The sequence below is a fragment of the Ranitomeya imitator genome, chromosome 1, assembly GCF_032444005.1.
Source record: "Ranitomeya imitator isolate aRanImi1 chromosome 1, aRanImi1.pri, whole genome shotgun sequence".
In the NCBI taxonomy this organism is placed as follows: domain Eukaryota; kingdom Metazoa; phylum Chordata; class Amphibia; order Anura; family Dendrobatidae; genus Ranitomeya; species Ranitomeya imitator.
In genome coordinates this window covers 121,024,543-121,045,872 of record NC_091282.1, presented here as the reverse complement: position 1 = coordinate 121,045,872, position 21,330 = coordinate 121,024,543, and the positions used below count along the sequence as shown (strand labels likewise).

Genomic DNA, 21,330 nt, shown 5'->3' with positions numbered 1-21,330 from the left:
TCTTCTTTGCTATTTGTTTGCTATTTTTTCTGTCCAGCTTGTCTAATTTGTTGCTGGAAGCTCTGGGACGCAAAGGGTGTACCTCCGTGCCGTTAGTTCGGTACGGAGGGTCTTTTTGCCCCCTTTGCGTGGTTTTCTTTAGGGTTTTGTGTAGACCGCAAAGTTACCTTTTCTATCCTCGATCTGTTAAGAAAGTCGGGCCTCACTTTGCTGAATCTATTTCATCTCTACGTTTGTCTTTTCTTTTTAACTCACAGTCATTATATGTGGGGGGCTGCCTTTTCCTTTGGGGTATTTCTCTGAGGCAAGGTAGGCTTATTTTCTATCTTCAGGCTAGTTAGTTTCTCAGGCTGTGCCGAGTTGCATAGGCAGAGTTAGGCGCAATCCACGGCTGCCTCTAGTGTTGTTTGGAGAGGATTAGGGATTGCGGTCTGCAGAGTTCCCACGTCTCAGAGCTCGTTCTATGATTTTGGGTTATTGTCAGTTCACTGTATGTGCTCTGACCGCTATGTCCATTGTAGTACTGAATTGCCTTTCATAACAGGGCACTGACTGCGGGGAGTAAGGAGCAGCCATTTTGCCGCCGGACTGTGCCCGTCGCTGATTGGTCGTGGCTGTTTTGCCGCGACCAATCAGCGACTTGGGATTTCCGGTACAGACAGACAGAAAGACGGAAGTGACCCTTAGACAATTATTTAGTATATAACATATTATTGGCTTCCATAATGAACTATTTTTCTGACAGCACTTGAGAAATTTAGACCCCAATTCATTAAAACTTTGCCAGTTTTAAAGAGGAACACGCAAAATTAAGATGTGCCTAACTCATTAAGAGGAGCACTCAACAGATAAGATGAGCCAAATTTATTATCAGTGGCCTGTGCCTTGCCAGAAATGTTACCCCAATGAGGAGCAGAATTAAGCATATGTTTACACAGCATTTTTGACCATGTTCGTATGTCCTGTTGGGCCTTGCGTCCAACCTCTCCACAACTCCACAAAAGGAGATTTGGACTTATGTGCCAACGTGGCCAAAGACTATAATAATGCCGAAAGAGTCAACGTGTGCTCTGTCGTGCATTATTTTCATAAAGATAAGAATAATTTCTGAACATTTCCCGGCTGCTGTGTCTGTGTGCATATGTGGCCATTTCCTGAGGGAGAAGTGCGTGACACTTTAAAACGCGTTGAGTAAAAAAAAACTTGAATGAATCACTGAGATTTGACGTCTTCTGTACACAGCAGCTCGGGAGATATCCACAAATTATTCTTATCTTCATGCATTCTAGTTTTATGACCCATGGATCTACAGCAGCTGTACAAATGCTTTTTTAAGCATGAAAAATATTTAGAATTGAGAGTCCTCAGTTCTAAATATTTTGCTATCTACTGGCTAACACGGTATCAAGATATATACTGTGTCTTTCCTGTATTTTTTAAGCATGAGTCAGTTTAGTAGAATCTGAATAAGATCTTAATTGTATGTAAGATGAGAATATAGAGAAACTCAAAAAAACACATCATAAAAAGCAGACTCACCAAAACCTTGTTAGATGACAAATGCACTAGCAGGGTGCAGCAGCCCCTCACTGATAAAGGCTGGAGCAGCACAGGTGCAAGCTACGGATGAGAACCACCCACTCACCTAAATAATGGAGGGGTGGCTGCCTAGTAGCAAAAATGCAAACAGATAAGGCTTGCATAAGACCCTGTTCACACAGGTAGGTGTGATGCTGTCATGATCCATGTTTGGATCTGTGGCAGATCTGGTTTCCTTCAGATTAAAACCTTTTTTCCTTTCAGGTCATCAGGGGTTAATGCAGTTTTTCCCCAGTGCCCGCTGGTGTAATTGCATTGCAGCTTGTTCTGCTGATGTGGGTGGTGACCACTCCCACCATTCTTTAAAGGGTCACCTGGTGCATCAGCTGACTGTTTGTTATACAGGTCCTTTGGATACCAACCTTGCTGGAATAGGAGCTTGCTGAGTGCTGTTGTTCTACAGCTGAATACTTATTCCTGGTGCCTTACTCTGCTGTGCGGTGCACTGCAGCAGAGAAAGCTAAGTGTGGTGTTATTGTTTCTTTGTGCCTTTGTTGTTTGTGACTTTCCCAGTGTTGTATTAGTGCAGCGGTGGGACCAGTGCTCTCACCTGCCAGTTCCCTACATAAGGATTAGAGCAGGGCAAGTGAGGGACTAGGTATCCTGGTCGGTGACGGGTTGAAAGAACCCGTATAGGGACGGTAGCAAGATCATGGCACAGCCTCAGGTGAGTGCAGGAGGTGCCCATTCCCTACCGACAGGGCCCACCGTTGTTAAAGTGTCCCCGGTGTACCCTTGTGTGTTTCGCCGTTTTGTGACCGACCACCCGTCAGGTCGTTTCACACCAGGACAGTCACAGCGTGACAGATGCAGAGTGTCTGGACAAGCTTATCCATTTTGGCCAAAATTGTAACCAATACCTTATTTAATGTATTACAGTATAAGCATTAATTTTTACATCTTTGTATTGCACTTTTTATCATTTTTGCTGGGTTCGGCAGGGCCCCTTCATGTTGGCTTGGTTTTGTGTGGTGCATTTATATATAGTGCTGGACGGCCCGCCTGCTAATACTATGGGCATGATCAATAGGTTGTCCAGACACTGTGCATCACACCTACCTGTGAACAGGGTCTTATGCAAGCCTTATCTGTGTGCATTTTTGATACTAGGCATTATTTAGGTGGGTGGTTGTTCTCACCTGTAGCTTGCACCTGTGCGGCTCAAGCCTTTATCAGTGTGGGCCTGCTGCACCCTGCTAGTGCATTTGTCATCTGACAAGGTTTTGGGGAGTCTGCTTTTTATGATGTGTTTTTATGAAAGACCCTAATGCGCTTTCTCCCTAAGATTTTATCGTGCATCATTTTCAGGTGCAGTAGACAGCGTCTGAATGTCCGCCTCCAGTAGGCATATACGCCCGAAAATGATACACGTCAGAGCATGCATCCGAATTCCATTTTGTGGGTGAAGAGCCCAGACAAGACCAATGTCTGTAGGCAAAAACACTGTGTGAAAAGACCCTAACTTTTCTGGAGTAATGCACTTTTGATAAATTTGTCAGGTGGGCATTGTCACGTCTAGTACCAGCTCCTCCCCAGCTCTGCACACTTTGGAAGAGATGGCCAAAATTGGTTTAAAACTAGGAAAAGTCATACATTTTGTAAAAAAAAAAAAAAAAAAAAAAAGGTTTGCGTTGTGCTGAACTTTTGCAACTTTTCTGGTTTTACACCGGAAAGATATATATCTTGGTACCGTGTCAGCCAGTAGATAGTAAAATATTTAGAATTGAGAGTCCACAGTGGTTGATACCATCTTTTCAGTTAGCCATTAAAAGGTAACAAATTGCAAGCTTTTGAGACTACGCAACACTGGCACAGTCTCGAAAGCTTGCAATTTGATACCATCTTTTCAGTTAGCCAATAAAAAATCAACCACTGAGGACTTTCAATTCTAGATATTTTTCTGGTTTTACACCAAAATTCTGATAAAAACACTTTGAATCAGGGCTTTAGTGTTTTTAATATGAGCTTTGTCTAACTACGATACTTTGGGGATCGGAAACCAGCCGGTTCTTTCAACATCTTGCCAACTGAGATATTCTCATGCTGAGCTGCACAATGTTTATGTAATAATTTGACTAGATCATACAAAGAATAATAATTAACCAATTGATAAAGGGAACAGCTTCCTGTGTGAAATAATACAGAAAATTCCCCATCTCTATGAAGATTGTTACATAAACTCTGTAACATCTACTATATAATTGTCTAAGGGTCACTTCCGTCTTTCTGTCTGTCTGTCTGTCACGGATATTCATTGGTCGCGGCCTCTGTCTGTCATGGAATCCAAGTCGCTGATTGGTCTCGCCAGCTGCCTGTCATGGCTGCCGCGACCAATCAGCGACGGCCACAGTCCAATTAGTCCCTCCCCTGCAGTCAGCGCCCGCTCCATACTCCCCGCAGTCACCGCTCACACAGGGTTAATGCCAGCTGTAACGGACCGCGTTATGCTGTGGGTAACTCACTCAGTTACCGCCGCTATTAACCCTGTGTGACCAAGTTTTTACTATTGATGCTGCCTATGCAGCGTCAATAGTAAAAACATCTAATGTTAAAAATAATTTAAAAAAAATAAAAAATCATTATATATTCACCTTTCGCGACACTCCGGTGACCGCTCCATGCAAGCGGCAGGTTCCGATGCAGTGTATGGGAGAAGGACCTGCCATGACGTCACGGTCACGTGACCGCGACGTCATCACAGGCCCTGCGCGAGGAGGACCTGCGATGACGTCATGGTCATGTGACCGAACTACAAGGGGCCCTCGGAAGGTGAGTATATGTTTATTTTTATTTTTTTAACCTGTGTCATACGTGGCTGGGCAATATACTACGCAGCTGGGCAATATACTACGTGACTGGCCAATATACTACATGGCTCTGTGCTGTATACTACGTCGCTGTGCAATATACTATGTGACTGGGCAATATACTACGTGACTGGGCAATATACTACGTGACTGGGCAATATACTACGTGACTGGGCAATATACTACGTGGCTCTGTGCTGTATACTACATCACTGGGCAATATACTACGTCACTGGGCAATATACTACGTGACTAGGCAATATACTACGTGGGCTGTGCAATATATTAAGTGAACATGCATATTCTAGAATACCCAATGTGTTAGAATCGGGCCACCATCTAGTCTACTATAAACTGCTAAATCTGCTGCACCTTATTTGATTATAATTTGAGCTGGTATATTTGTAATACTAGGCCTGGTACAGAGGTGAAGTAAAAAAAACAGCAAAATAGCATTGCTACAACTCTCAAAAGTGTGATGTTGGAAAGAATAAGAAGGTTGCAGGAGACCTTGTCAAATTGCTACCAAAAACCCACAGTCTAAATTTGCGCACTGTTCACTTGGTTTCCTGCAAAATGTTTTACAGAGAATCAAGGATGAATTCATGCTGCCATAAAGCCCCAGGCTTACTAGCACTGTAGACACTGAGTGGTATGATGGGTAAGTTTATATGTAAGTTTCCAAACACTTGAAAAGTAATCTCTGTCTTACAAACATCTTACCAGCAATGTTCCTTTCTGGATCAGGCTCTTCTATTTTTGGTGCAAAGTCCTCCTGTCCAATAAAGCTTGAGAGTTTTTTTCCAATGTATGTGACCTAAAAAATTAAACCCCCAACCATGAAATATAAGTTTTATAAAGTTGAATCCTTTTTTCCTATAGAGAGGGGGGGGGGGGCTAGTAGCAGCTTATTTTTCCGGCTCCACAGTATTAAACATGTTCACGGGAGACGGGAGAGAAAGATGTTGTTTGATTAGGGAATCAGGAACAGGACAAATAGTGATCAGCCCTGCACTAGGCATATTCTGCTTGTACAGCTAATGTAATGGATAAAGAAATAATGTATACATTTAACGATGAAAAACACCATAAGAGGAAAAAACCTCCACTATTCTTGACAAAAAAACAGTACGCAGGCAAAGATGCTTACCTGTCCAAGGCCTCCAAACAATTACACTAACCAGAGTGCAGCGGACCCAAGATAAGATGGTGGATGACAGATGCACAGGTGTAATAATACCGATAATGCAGCCAGCCTACAATCAGGATTTGAGCGCCTGGCACACCCGTGCAAAATGATCTGGTTGGCTGGTGGGACAGGACATGGGCACGATGTGGGTAATGGTGAGGTTGGTGAGATGGGGCACGGGCAGGTTGGTGGTACGGGTCAGGAGGATGGTAGTGGCTGTAGTGATGGACAGTGGATGAAGAGGGGGCAGGTGCAGGATAGGTGGCAAGAGTCTCGGCTTTTGAGGCAATGAGCGCTAGAGTAGACTGCAGGATTCCATTACTTGCATCTGCTGAGAAGCAGATAGCGTCTCCATTTGCTCGAGTACCGACTGGAAAAAAGTGTTGTTCGGTGACTGTCTCTGAACGCATCGATAACAGAAGTGTATGCAACTCGAGTATACTTTTATTTATTAAATTGAAACCTGCAGCCATTTGCTCGGACAAAACTTTGAGACCGTTTTGAAAGGATGCGTTCAGGTGTAACAAATCGGGCGCATAGCTCTGTACCTGACCCCTCTGCCTCTGTCGCCCCGAAGTTACAGGTGTACTAGAGGTGGCAGTAGCAGAGGGGTGGGGTACAGGAAACGCTATATCCTCACCAGCAGATACATGCAATGGAACCGGCCAGGATGCTCCAGCGCTCGCGGATGGGACAGAGGGATCCGATGTGTGGGAAGGCTAGGAAGGTGCAGAGTGGGAAGGTGCAGAAGGGCCGGGACTGTCGAACTGTCCCTCGGTGGCGGCCTCCTGAGGGATTGCCCCAGAAGGGTTCAACTCTGCTGCAGGCTCCCAAGTGCTCCCGACGGTTCTGTGGAACAAAAGAGAAAAACAATTAATATACTGATATTGCATGGCCATGGCTGAAAGAGAAAAAGAGGTTTACACATGTTAAACAGTGGTTATTACATATGGTGGGTAATATTTACCTTCAAGTCACCATCGTTGTCCTGAGGAACGACAGGGCTTCGGCATACTTGTATCTGCTCCTGCGTCCTCCAGAACCACTCGGGGCCCGCATCTCTTTGCTGAACTCCTTCTTAAAGCGATCCATGATCGACCTCCACTGTTTCACAATCCTCTCACCTGTTAAAAAAGGAGAAACACAAATTGGTTAGAAACAATACTTAGAATGCATCAAGAAAACTGAACTGAGTATACTTACGTTCTTGATTATGGGCCTGAACATCGAGGTTCTCCCACTTCTCTATAAGCTCTTCGCAGACTTGCTCCCAGAGTCGACGGGTCATGATGATATCAGCATGGCGACGGTCACCCATGTTCCACAGCGGCTCCCTGTCTCGGATCAGCTCGATGAGGAGGTGTTGTGAATTCTGTGGCAGAGCTCCCTCCTGTGGTCACGAGTGGTACTGCGGCTTCTGAGTTTCCTTCCTCAGGTGATGTGGTGAAGTCGTTAGGTGCTGCTCTATTTAAGTCCACCTAGTGCTTTGCTCCTGGCCTCCAGTCAATGTTTTAGTATTGGTCTTGCTTCCTCCTGGATCGTTCCTGTGGCCGTCTGCTCTGCATAAGCTAAGTTTTGCTTGTGTTATTTTTGTTTTGCTATTTTTTCTGTCCAGCTTGCTTGTTTTTTCTTGCTTGCTGGAAGCTCTGGGACGCAGAGGGAGCACCTCCGTACCGTTAGTCGGTGCGGAGGGTCTTTTTGCCCCTCTGCGTGGTTGTTTGTAGGGTTTTGTGTTGACCGCAAAGTTATCTTTCCTATCTTCGGTCTGTTCAGTAAGTTGGGCCTCACTTTGCTAAATCTATTTCATCTCTGCGTTTGTATTTTCATCTCTACTCAGTCATTATATGTGGGGGGCTGCCTTTTCCTTTGGGGTATTTCTCTGAGGCAAGGTAGGCTTGTTTTTCTATCTTAGGCCTAGCTAGTTTCTCAGGCTGTGCCGAGTTGCATAGGGAGCGTTAGGCGCAATCCACGGCTGCCTCTAGTGTGGTTGGATAGGATTAGGGATTGCGGTCAGCAGAGTTCCCACGTCTCAGAGCTTGTCCTATGTCTTTTGGTTATTGTCAGGTCACTTTGTGTGCTCTGAACTTCAAGGTCCATTGTGGTTCTGAATTACCTAATCATAACAGGAGGTCAATATCAAGTCCGACCTCCTCACCGTCCGAATCAGGAGCACGCTGTGAAGCCTGTTGTAAAAAAGGGAAAAAAAATAAAATTAGATTGTAAACATGAAGAAAAATCCACAAAAAAATAAAATTTACATACCGTATATACTCGCGTATAAGCCAACCCGAGTATAAGCCGACCCCCCTAATTTTGTCACAAAAAACTGGGAAAACGTAATGACTCGAGTATAAGCCTAGGGTGGGAAATGCAGCAGCTACCAATAAATGTCAAAAGTAAAAATAGATACCAATAAAAGTAAAATTAATTGAGACATCAGTAGGTTAAGTGTTTTTGAATATCCATATTGAATCAGGAGCCCCATAAAATTTATGATGGGCCCCATAAGATGCTCCATATTAAAATATGCCGCATATAATCCTGCATAAAGGTTAATAATGGCCCCATAAGATCCATTTGCCAAATATAATGCTGCACAAATGTTGATTATGGCCCCATAAGATGCTCCATAAAGATATTTACCCCATATAGTGCTGCACAAACGTTGATCATGGCCCCATACAGACACTTGCCCCATATAGTGCTGCACAAACGTTATGGCCCCATACAGTGCTGCACAAACGTTATGACCCCATACAGTGCTGCACAAACATTATGACCCCATACAGTGCTGCACAAACGTTATGGCCCCATATAATGCTGCACAAACGTTATGGCCCCATAGATGCTCCATACAGACACTTGCCCCATTTGCTGTTGCTGCGATAAAAAAATCACATACTCACCTCTCCGTCGATCAGCCCCCAGCAATTTCAATATTCACCTGCTTCTCGTTCCGGCGCCGCTCCATCTTCAGCGTCTCCTGCACTGACGTTCAGGCAGAGGGCGCGCACTAACCACGTCACCGCTCCCTCTGACCTAAGCGTCACTGCTGAAGATGGAGCGGCGCCGGAACGAGGAGCAGGTGAATATCGCGCAGCGCTTCCCTCCCAGTTATACTCACCTGCTCCTGGTGCGGTCCCTGCACGTCTGTTCCCTGGCGCCGGCAGCTTCTTCCTGTACTGAGCGGTCACCGTTACCTCTCATTACAGTAATGAATATGCAGCTCCACCCTTATGGTAGGTGGAGCCGCATATTCATTACTGTAATGAGCGGTATCATGTGAACGCTCAGTACAGGAAGAAGCTGTCAGTGGCGGGGAAAAGACGTGCAGGGACCGCGCCTGGAGCAGGTGAGTATAATTAGACAGCCCCCGCACCCACTCCCCTGCCGACCCCTGTGTATGACTCGAGTATAAGCCGAGAGGGGGACTTTCAGCCCCCAAAAATAGGCTGAAAATCTCGGCTTATACTTGAGTATATACGGTATATGCTTACACGATGACGGCCGCCCTGACTGACGCCGACGACCCTGGAAGCCACTGGAAGGACCTCTGGATCGAGCACCAGAATCCGATCTCTAGAAGAAAAATAACATAAAAATTATATGCTTGTATGTAGCCTTTTTATGTGTTGTGTGCCATGTGATACCTATAATGATCATTTTGTATGTGTTGTGTGATGTCTGAAATGGTCAGTTTGGATGTATTCTGTGCTGCATTCTTTCTGTATCAGTATCTTGTGTTGTTATGTGTTGGGTGTAGTGTGAGGTTGTGTTTCTGCGATAAATGAAAGTAACATACCAATTGTGATCCCGCTCCAGGTATTTCTCCACCCCTTCGCTCTTCTTCTGGGAGCACCTCTTGTGCTGCGGCAGCAGCTTCCTACAAAAAGAAAGATGGCAAAATATAATATATACAGACACACATACAGACACACATACATACACACACAGACAGATATACAAAGAGAGAGGGAGAGAGAGCGAGAGAGAGCAAAATTATTTAAAAAAGCATATATATTTACCTCAGTGCGCTGCCGACGGGAGGGAAGAAGACATGGTTTGACTCCACTCTCTGGCAGGTTTGGCTCCACTCTCTGGCAGGTTTGGCTCCGCTCTCTGGCAGGTTCTTTTGGCAGGGTCTGGAAGATTCTTGGTAGGGTGTGGGCCCTCTGGCTGGCAGTATGGCTGGAAATGAGTGAGGGCCTCAATGAAATTGTTTTATATATGTGTCCTGGGGGCAGGCCAATAGGTTCTGAGCATGCTCAGTTTTAAATGCCAGACCAGGCCGCCGGGTCTGCCTTTTTCCGCATCCGGCGCAATCCGGCGTCCATAGACATGCATTGTAGCGAAAAGCCGGAAATGCTTGATCCGGCCCTTCCAGCTTTTTAGCCTCAGACAAAAAACGTTACAGTAGATGTTTTTTTCCAGACGCCGGAATCGGAATTGTAGCTGGATCCAGACAACACCGGAAGGAACGCTGGGCCATCCGGCGCTAATACAAGTCAATGGCTTCCGTTTTTTTTTTTTACCGGTTCCAGTTTTTCTCTAAAGAGCCGTAAACAGCCGGAATTAAAAAACCTGATGTGTGAAAGTAGCCTTACATGCCTCCCAGAGTTCATCTAGATTCTTTGATTTTGTCAGTGTTTTGCCAATTTATTTTCTTAACCTAAACCACATTTCGGAGGGTTTCAGCTTTCAATAGAATAATTTATACAACCAATGGATGAATTTAAAGTCAGGTTATAAGCTTTAATTTACATAACATGGATAAGCCAAATAACTTCGGTCAGGGAGTGTATGATGACCCTACTGTAACCCCCTCCCCCAGTTCCCCCAACAAAGAATGGTGACCCCATCACAATATGATTCTCCAACTGTAATTCCCACACACCCCTCCATACAGTATAACAGGCACATAAATTCCTCCATACAGTACAATGGCTCCACATAGAGTTCCATAAAGTATAATGGCTCCACATAGTCCTCCACACAGGACGTATACATGGCTCCTAATCTCCATCTTTGTATGCATGGTTCCTCATCCCTGTCCTGGTATGAATGGTTCCTTATCCCTATCCTTGTATGCATGGCTCCTCATCACTGTCCTGGTATGCATGGCTCCTTATCCCCATCCTTGTATGCATGGTTCCTTATCCCCCATCCTTGTATGCCCCCATGAGAAAGCATTAGAAAAAAAAAATCCTATTTACCTTCCCTGCACGCCCTCGCAGCATCTTGTTCCCCTGCCAACAGCATCAGCAGTCGAGTGATCAAGTGTCCCTGCTCATTGACGTAATGAATATTCACCTCACTCCACGCCTATTGAAGTGGAGAGCGGTGAACATTCAATACTTTAGTGAGCGGGCATCTGTAGTAGCTCGCCAGCTGCAGGAAACCGGCTGCTGCAGCTGACATTGTGTGCGCTATAAGAGAAATTAATCTTCACTGCCAGTGCAGTAAAAATTCATTTCTTTTTAGCAGTGGGCACAGACGAGGGGGCTGAGAAGAGTAGTGGCACCACTAGTCCTGAGGAGATGGCGCACATACCTACCTGGAGGGCTCTGCGTACCCCTTATGGCACGTGTGCTATAGGTTTGCCACCACTGATATAGGATAATGCACTATCCACAGTCCTCTACATAGTATAATGCACTCCCCACAGTCTTCCATATAGTATCATGCACTCCTCCTAGTCCTCCATATAGTATACTACACTCCCCATAGCCCTCCAAATAGTATAATCCATTCTCCATAGCCTTCAATATAGTATAATGCACTCTCCACAGTTTTCTATATAGTATAATGCATTCACCATAGTCCTCCATATAGTATACTGCACTTCTCAAAGTCCTCAATCTAGCATAATGCACTTCCCATACCTCTCCAAATAGTATAATGCACTCTCGACAGCTCTCAATATAGAATAATGAACTCTCCATAGTCCTGTATATAGTATAATGCACTCTCCATAATCCTCCATGTAGTATAATGCATGCCCCATAGTCCTCCATATAGAATAATGCACTCCCTATAGTCCTCAATACTGTATACTGCACTCCCGATAGTCCTCCATACAGTATTCTGGCCATCACAATGTTTTCACATATTTAAATAAAAATATATACCGTATATACTCGTGTATAAGCAGACTTTTTTAGCACTTTTTTTGTGCTGAAAACACCCCCCTCGGCTTATACACAAGTCAATTGTCCAGAAAGCCAGCGGGGGAGCAGCGTAGCAGCAGGTCACAGTAGGCAGAAGCCGGCGGCTGCAGCTGTAACTGTGCCCGCTGCTAAAGAGAAATGAATATTAATTTCTCTTACAGCAGCGCACAGTGACAGCCAGAAGACATCCTACTCACCCACCGGCGTACCCTCGCAGCATCTCGGTGGTCCCGGTGCCTTCGCAGCATCTCGATGGTTCTGGCTTCCAGCAGCTCTTCCGGAGCGAGCACGTGGCGCCGCTCATTAAGATAATGAATATGCATGCATCTCCACTCCCATAGGCGTGGAGCGCATATTCATACCTTAATGAGCGGCGCCACATGATACCTAAGCACAGGAAGAGCTACAGAAAGCCGGAACCATTGAGAAGCTGTGATTGCGTCGGGACCACCGAGATGCTGCGAGGGCATACTGGAGGGTGAGTAGGATAGTTGATAAGGAGGCATAGATACCAGGGGAGCCATGCACAGCAGGACAGGGCCCGGGGAGCCATGCACAGCAGGACAGGGCCCGGGGAGCCATGCACAGCAGGACAGGGCCCGTGGAGCCATTCATAGCAGGACAAGGACCGGGGAGCCATGCACAGCAGGACAAGGACCGAGGAGCCATGCATACCATGACAGCAATGGGGGAGCCATGCATACCAGGACAGGGGAGACATGCATACAAGTATAGGGGACAAGGAGCCATGCATACCATGACAGGGATGAGGGGACAATGCATACCCGGCTTATACTCGAGTCAATAAACTTACCCAGTTTTCCGTGACAAAATGAGGTGCCTCAGCTTATACTCGAGTGTATATATATATATATATATATATATATATATATATACAGAAAACAATACAGAAATACTATACTCATTTCTCCTCTCTTTGTCACTGAGACCTGAGACGCAGAGCAAGAATGATGGAGGAGAGTATGTTAGATCGCGCTACCTCTTTCATCATTGCTTTCAACTGTATTGGCACCCAGGATGCCGATCCAGTTGAACTTGTAATGATGGGCGGGGAGCTTGATGCCGACGCTGGCAACGGGTCCTTCAGCTCGTGGGCCAAATTGTGGTCGCATGGCCTGCTGCCATTGGCGGTACACCACTTTTAAAGGAACATGCAAGAAATTTTTTTTTTTTGCCCTGGAGGCTTTCTGGATTCTTAAAGCCAATGCTTGATTTTCAATGGTATTAAACTAACACTCTTATCTAATGTATTTTTAAGTGCAGTTTTATATGTATCTGCATATAATTTTACTTTTGTTTAAGTATTTCATTTTTTGTGGGCATCTTGAAAACACACTTCTTATGATCAGTAGCGTAGCTACCGACTATCCGGGGGGGCGAAGGGTGCGGTCACCCCGGGCTCAGAGGAGCTCACCTGGAGCTATGCTACCCTTCCTTGTATCAGCGTGCGCAGCTCACTGATTCAGTTAATGCCTGCGGTAAAACAGGGAGACACGATCTTCCCACACTATTGCTCTATGTTCTGTAGACCGCAGGTCGCTTTAAGCCTGTGGTCTACAGAACAGAAAAGAAGCAAACACACAAGCAGGACATCAAAGTACCTGGGCAGTGACATCATCGCGGCACACCGGTACTCTGTGCATAAGTAGGCGATATGACAGAGCGTTGGTCTGCCCGAACCTCACAGGTGAAGTCATCAGAATTCTGGATTAGGTGAGCATATGATTCTTTTTTTTATCAGTTTAATTAAAACTTGTGGGGGCATCAAAAACAATGGGGGACCCTAAAGCAGTGAGGGCGACCCCATATATATAAGGGCCCCCACAGTAATCCCTGTAAAAGTGTGAGGTCCATTATACAGTTTGGGGGTTACAGTCGGGGGCCTATTATCTGGTATAGAAGCTAATGTGGGGCCCATTATACAGTGTAGGAGCAAATGTGGGGCCCACTATACAATATAGGAGCTAATATGGGGCCAATTATACAGTGTAGGAGCTCATGGGGGCCCAATATACAGAGTAAGAGCTAATGTAGGGCCCATTATACAGTGTAGGAGCTAATGTGAGGCCCATTATAGAGTACTAGATGGCAGCCCGATTCTAAAGAATCGGGAGTCTAGAATCCATATATACTTTATTTATTCAAATGTAAGAATAATACAATTAATAAATAATAGTAAGAAAGAACAAAAATAATAGGCAGTATATGGAGAAAACACCAAACAAAAGTTCAAAATTGGTGTGAAAATGTCACTGAACCACTTCACAACTAAATATATATAGTTTTGGTAAATGGTATTATCATTTTTTTGCCGAAATTCGGCAGGAGCTTGAAGAGCAACGTCACTGGGCCCGCCTCCACGCAGTAGAAACTTGCTGTGAGGTAAAAATTCAAAAATCACACCAAAATGGCGGGCGGAGTGTGTCACAGTACGGCACGTTTCTGATTGGTCGCTCGCAGCAGGCGGCAACCAATCAGACACTGGACACTGTTGACGTCACTTATCTCTGGACATTAGCTCCGCACATTAGCTCCGGACATTAGCTCCGGACATTAGCTCCGGACAAAGCCACGGAAGTTGGCACAAATTGCAGGAAGTAGTATTCTAGGCAATTAATCTCCGGACATTAGCTCCGGACATTAGCTCCGGACATTAGCTCCGGACAAAGCCACGGAAGTTGGCACAAATTGCAGGAAGTAGTATTCTAGGCAATTATTATAGAGTATAGGAGATAATGTGGAGCCCATTATACAGTATGGGAGCTAATGTGGGGCCCTTAATATCGTTTGTGGCTTACTGTTGGGGGCATTATACAGTGTGGGAGCTAATGCAGTGTCCACTATACAGTGTACAGACTTACTGTGGGGTTCATTATACAGTTTGGGGGCTAATGTGTGGGCCATTATATAGTTTGGGAGCTAATGCAGGGCTCATTATATAGTGTGGAATCGAATGTGGGGTCAATTATAGAGTTCAATGACTCAGGCAGTGGCTATTATACAGTTAGATGGCTAATGTGGGAGCAATAAATCAGTTTAGGGGTAAGGCGGGGGCCATTATACAGTGTGGATGTTACTGTATGGGGCCATTATACAGTTTAGGGAGTAATGTGGGGGGCATTATAGAGTTTGGGGGCTAATGTGAGGGCCATTATACAGTTTGTGGTTTACTGTGGGGGTCATTATACAGTGTAGGAGCTAATTTTGAACTCATTATACTGCATGGAAGCTAATGTGGTACCCATTATATATAGTAGTTTGCAGTTTACTGTGGAGGCCATTATACAATATGGAGGTCATTATGCAATGTGGGTTCTACTGTGGGGGCCATTACATTTACAGTGTGCGGGCTTCTGCCGGGTCATTATACTGTATTTTGGGGGAGCAGTGGGGACATTATACTGTGTATAAAGCAGCTGTGGGGGTATCATACTGTGTATAGCAGAGCTGTGGAGACATCATACTGCGTTTAAGGAAGTTCACTGGGGACATCATACTCTGTATAAAGAAGTTGTGGGCCCATCATACTGCATATAGTGGAGCTGTGGGCTTCATACTATGAATAGAGGAGCTGTACATTGGGGGACTCATTGGACATGATTAAATGTTAAATGGTCACATAATAAGCAATATTGTTTAAGGGGCACTCAGGGTATTATGGCCATAAAATGGGCAAAATGTGGACATTGTTTTCTAGAGCATTTGCACAGGGTATTAATATTTTCTATGGGCAATTTTACCATCTAGAGCAGGGGTCTCAAACTCGGCCGCATATAGAAACAAATTGAATTGGGGGGGCACATTCTTTGAAGGACAAAGTAACATTTTTAGTGATACCATTTTTTTTCTATACACCTTTTAAACATTTCTGCCTTGTTTTTTTTTTTTTTTTTTTTAGAGCTTGAGTCGTTATGGATGTCATTGGTTACCCATCCACTCCAGAGTTCAATATAAACTCATCACTCTCACCCACAAAGCTCTCCACGGTTCAGCACCACCCTACATCTCCTCACTCGTCCCAGTCTACCACCCTACCCGTGCCCTCCTTTCTGTTAATGATCTAAGGTTAACAACGGCAATAAGCAGAACCTCCCACTCCCGTCTCCAAGACTTCGTGCCCTAAAAACGCATTTCTTCAGACTGGCCTACCGCCTCAAAATATTTATCTAACTATCCCTGTGTTGCCCATTTAAAATTTTCTTCATAACCAGATTCCTCGTATCATGTTCTCACACACTTTATGCTTTTAATATCCCTCTGTGCCTGTACTTTTACATATTCTGGCTCATAACTGGTTCATGCAGTATTACATGAACACCCGATTTATTACGTTATGGCTGGTAAGAACAATGAAAGCAATTGTTTCTATCCACCGTTCGTGTCTCCCCTACTTCCTCATAGATTGTAAGCTTGCGAGCAGGGCCCTCATTCCTCTTGGTATCTGTTGTTTTATGTGATTATTGTTATTCTGTAATGTCTTTTATTGTCTGTACAAGTCCCCTCTAAAATGTAAAGTGCTGAGGGATATGTTGGCGCTATAGAAAAATTATTATTATTATTGTTACACACGTGGTCAAAATTGTTGGTACCCTTCGTTTAATGACAGAAATCCCACAATGGTCATGGAAATAACTTGAATCTTACAAAAGTAATAATACATAAAATATCTATGAAAATGAACAAATAAGTCAGACATTGCTTGTCAACCATGCTTCCACAAAATTAAAAAAAAAATAAAACTCATGAAATAGACCTGGACATAAATAGGGGTACCCCTGAAAATAATGTGACAAAAGGTGAGTGGGCCTCCATACATCTGTGACCTCGTCTCCCGGTACTTACCTACCCGCAACCTCCGATCCTCACAAGATCTCCTACTCTACTCCCCTCTTATCTCCTCTTCCCACAATCGTATGCAAGATTTCTCTCGCGTATCACCCCTACTCTGGAACCCTCTACCACAACACATCAGACTCTTGCCTACCATCGAAACCTTCAAAAAGAACCTGAAGACCCACCTCTTCAGACAAGCCTACAACCTGCAGCTACCACCGATCAACCAAACCGCTGCATGACCATCTCTACCCTAACCTACTGTATTCTCACCCATCCCTTGTAGATTGTGAGCCTTCGCGGGCAGGGTCCTCATTCCTCCTGTACCAGTTATGACTTGTATTGTTTAAGATTATTGTACTTGTTTTCATTATGTATACCCCTCCTCACATGTAAAGCGCCATGGAATAAATGGCGCTATAACAATAAATAATAATAATAATATAGGGCTACAGATACTCACTGTGCTGTTTGGTGACATGGTGTGTATCACACTCAACATGGACCAGTGGAAGCAAAGCAAAGAGTTGTCTCAGGAGACTAGAAAGAAAATTATAGGCAAACATGTTGAAGGTAAAAGTTATAAGACCATCTCCAAGCAGCTTGATGTACTTGTGACTACAGTTGCACATATTATTTAGAAATTTAAGATCCATATGACTGTAGCCAACCTCCCTGGACGTAGCCACAGGAGGAAAATTGATGACAAATCAAAGAAACGGAAAATACGAATGGTAACAAAAGAGCCCATAAAAACTTCTGAATAGATTAAAAGTGAACTTCAAGGTCAAGGAACATCAGTGCCAGATCGCACCATCCGTTGTTGTATGAGCCAAAGTGGACTTTATGGGAGACGACCAAGGAGGACACCATTGTTGAAAAAAAATCATAAAAAAGCCAGACTGGAATTTGCCAAACTACATGCTGACAAGCCATAAAGCTTCTGGGAGAATGTCCTATGGACAGACAAGACAAAAATGGAACTTTTTGGCCAGGCACATCAGCTCTATGTTCACAGACAGAAAAATGAAGCACATCAAGAAAAGAACACTGTCCCTACTGTGAAACATGGAGGAGGCTTGGTTATGTTCTGAAGCTGCTTTGCTGCATCTGGCACAGGGTGTCTAGAATCTGTGCAGGGTACAATGATATCTCAAGACTATTAAGGGACTCTAGAGGGAAATGTGCTGCCCAGTGTCAGAAAGCTTGATCTCAGTCGCAGGTCATGGGTCTTGCAACAGGATAATGACTCGGAACACACAGCTAAAAACACCCAAGAATGGCTAAGAGGAAAACATTGGAATATTCTGCAGTGGCCTTCTATGAGCCCTGAGCTAAATGCTATTGAGCATCTTTGGAAAGAGCTGAAACATGCTGTCTGGAAAAGGCAACCTTCAAACACGAGACAACTAGAGCAGTTTGCTCTTGAGGAGTGGGCCAAAATACTTGCCGAGAGGTGCAGATGTCTCATTGACAGTTACAGGAATTGCTTGATTGCAGTGATTGCCTCAAAAAGTTGTGCAACAAAATATTAAGATAAGGGTACCATCATTTCTGTCCAGGCCTATTTCATGAGTTTTATTTTTTTTTTTAAATTCAGTGGAAGCATGGTCGAAAAGCCATGTCTGACTTTCATTTGTCCAGTTTCATAGATTTTTTTTTATTTATTATTACTTTTGTCAGATTCAAGTTATTTCCATGACCATTGTGGGTCTTTCTGTCATTAAATGAGGGGTACCAACAATTATGACCATATGTCTATAAATGCATTATATCACTGATCAGAAAAATGAAAGTTAAACTCCCACAGAGTGAAAAAAAAAAAAAACTTGTAAATATACAAAAAAAATTACAAAATAAAAAAAATATAAATATATTATACCAATAAATACATACATTTATGTAAAACAAAAATAAACAAAAATGTGCATGTCATGGCACTGTTGCAGGATATCCCGGGGCTAGGGGCTCCTTCATTATTCCTAAAGCTAGGGGCGCCCCAGATTACTTTTGATGGTGAAAAAGCCTCTTGCCATGTGCCTTGCTAAGCTCCTAAATCAGCTCTTATCTATCCCCTCCCCCACCCAAGAAAGTAAGGAGTTGTAGTGTATAAGAACAGACACCAGACTAACAAGTGAAGACATACAGGGATACATAAATACCAATCATACAAATATGCACTCACAAACAAGAGAGTAGAACACCGGGAAGTAAAGGAAAACAACCAACACCTACAGCTCCTGAACCAGGCAGTATGAAACTTACACTGGCAATTATTTTTAGCAGTGGCCAACACTGAACAGATGAGACAATCAAAACAGGGATGTTCCAGGAGCTCTCAACTGAACAGATTAACCCCTGCGCTGCTAGCATAAATGTGCACTGTTTAATATGATGGTAAAGTGCTAATAATCAGTGCAGGAGTTTGTAAAATTAGACACCGCAGTCTTTTGACCAATTTCTGTAGCAGTAAACCAGTGACAGGACTTATAATATACTAGCTGAAGAGCCCGGCGTTGCCTGGGCATAGTAAATATCTGTGGTTAGTTATAGCACGTCACTTCTCTTATTTTCCCATCACGCCTCTCATTTTCCCAATCACATCTTCAATTTTCCCCCTCACATCTCTCATTTTCTCCCTCACACCTCTCATTTTCTCCCTCACTCCTCTCATTCCCCCCTAACACTTGTCATTTCGACCTCACATCTGTCATTTTCCGATCACTCCACTATTTTCCCTCACTCCTCTCATTTTGCACTCACACCTTTTCATTTTCACTTCACACCTCTCATTTTCACCTCAGTATATACATGTTTGTCATCTCCCTTATATATAGTATACACCTGTATGTCATCTCCTGTATATAGTATATACCTGTATGTCATCTCCCCTGTATATAGTATATACCTGCTGTGTGTCATCTCCCCTGTATATAGTATATACCTGTATGTCATCTCCTCCTATATATAGTATATACCTGTATGTCATCTCCTCCTATATATAGTATATACCTGTATGTCATCTCCTTCTATATATAGTATATACCTGTATGTCATCTCCTCCTGTATATAGTATATACCTGTGTGTCATCTCCCCTGTATATAGTATATATCTGTGTGTCATCTCTTCCTGTATATAGTATATACCTGTATGTCATCTTCTATATATAGCATATACCTGTATGTCATCTCCTCCTGTATATAGTATATACCTGTAGGTAATCTGCTCCTGTATATAGTATATACCTGTGTCATCTCCTCCTGTATATAGTATATACCTGTATGTCATCTCCTCCTGTATATAGTATGTACCTGTATGTCATCTCCTCCTCTATATAGTATATACCTGTGTCATCTCTCCTGTATATAGTATATATCTGTGTGTCATCTCCCCTGTATATAGTATATACCTGTGTGATCTCCTGTATTAGACCTCGTTAACACGTTATTTGCGCAGTATTTTTACCTCAGTATTTGTAAGATAAATTGGCAGCCTGATAAATCTCCAGCCAACAGGAAGCCCTCCCCCTGGCAGTATATATTAGCTCACACATACACATAATAGACAGGTCATGTGACTGACAGCTGCTGTATTTCCTATATGGTACATTTGTTGCTCTTGTAGTTTGTCTGCTTATTAATCAGATTTTTATTTTGGAAGGATAATACCAGACTTGTGTGTGTTTTAGGGCGAGTTTCGTTTGTCAAGTTGTGTGTGTTGAGTTGCGTGTGGCGACATGCATGTAGCGACTTTTGTGAGATGAGTTTTGTGTGGCAACATGCGTGTAGCAACTTTTTGTGTGTCGAGTTGCATGTGACAGGTTAGTGTAGCAAGTTGTGTGCAGCAAGTTTTGCGCATGGCGAGTTTTATGTCTGGTGCTTTTTGAGTATGTGCAAGTTTTGTGTGAGGCAACTTTTGCATGTGTTGCAAATTTTGTGCGAGTTTTGAGCGGCGACTTTTGTGTTTTGACTTTTATGTGGCGAGGTTGGTGTATGTGTGGTGAAATGTGTGCTGAGGGTGGTATATGTGTTCAAGCACGTGGTAGTGTGTGGCGCATTTTGTGTGTGTGTCCATATCCCCATGTGTGGTGAGTATCTCATGTCGGGGCCCCACCTTAGCAACTGTACGGTATATACTCTTTGGCGCCATCGCTCTCATTCTTTAAGTCCCCCTTGTTCACATCTGGCAGCTGTCAATTTGCCTCCAACACTTTTCCTTTCACTTTTCCCCATTATGTAGATAGGGGAAAAATAGTTTGGTGAATTGGAAAGCGCGGAGTTAAAATTTCACCTCACAACATAGCCTATGACGCTCTCAGGGTCCAGACGTGTGACTGTGCAAAATTTTGTGGCTGTAGCTGCGACGCCTCCAACACTTTTCATTTCACTTTTTCCCCATTATGTAGATAGGGGCAAAATTGTTTGGTGAATTGGAATGCGCGGGGTTAAAATTTCACCTCACAATATAGCCTATGACGCTCTCGGGGTCCAGACGTGTGACTGTGCAAAATTTTGTGGCTGTAGCTGCGACGGTGTAGATGCCAATCCCGGACATACACACATACACACACACACATTCAGCTTTATATAGTAGATATAGTTATGGACGCAGTTATACCAAATATAAGACTGTCACACTAGTTAAGCCCTTCAGTGAACACCATAAAAAAGCAAAAAATTATGCTTTTTCATCATGCCACCAAACAAAAAGAAT

At 43.8% G+C, this 21,330-nt stretch overlaps 1 protein-coding gene across 1 annotated transcript in view; it reads right to left on the bottom strand.

Moving 5' to 3' along the window:
• ANKRD31 (ankyrin repeat domain 31) overlaps positions 1-21,330 on the bottom strand; it is a 297,365-nt gene that overhangs the window by 7,902 nt on the left and 268,133 nt on the right. Inside the window, exon 25 of the mRNA XM_069750287.1 lies at positions 5,130-5,223. Within this exon, the coding sequence (XP_069606388.1) occupies positions 5,130-5,223 (94 nt within the window). The remainder of the gene's footprint in view (positions 1-5,129; positions 5,224-21,330) is intronic.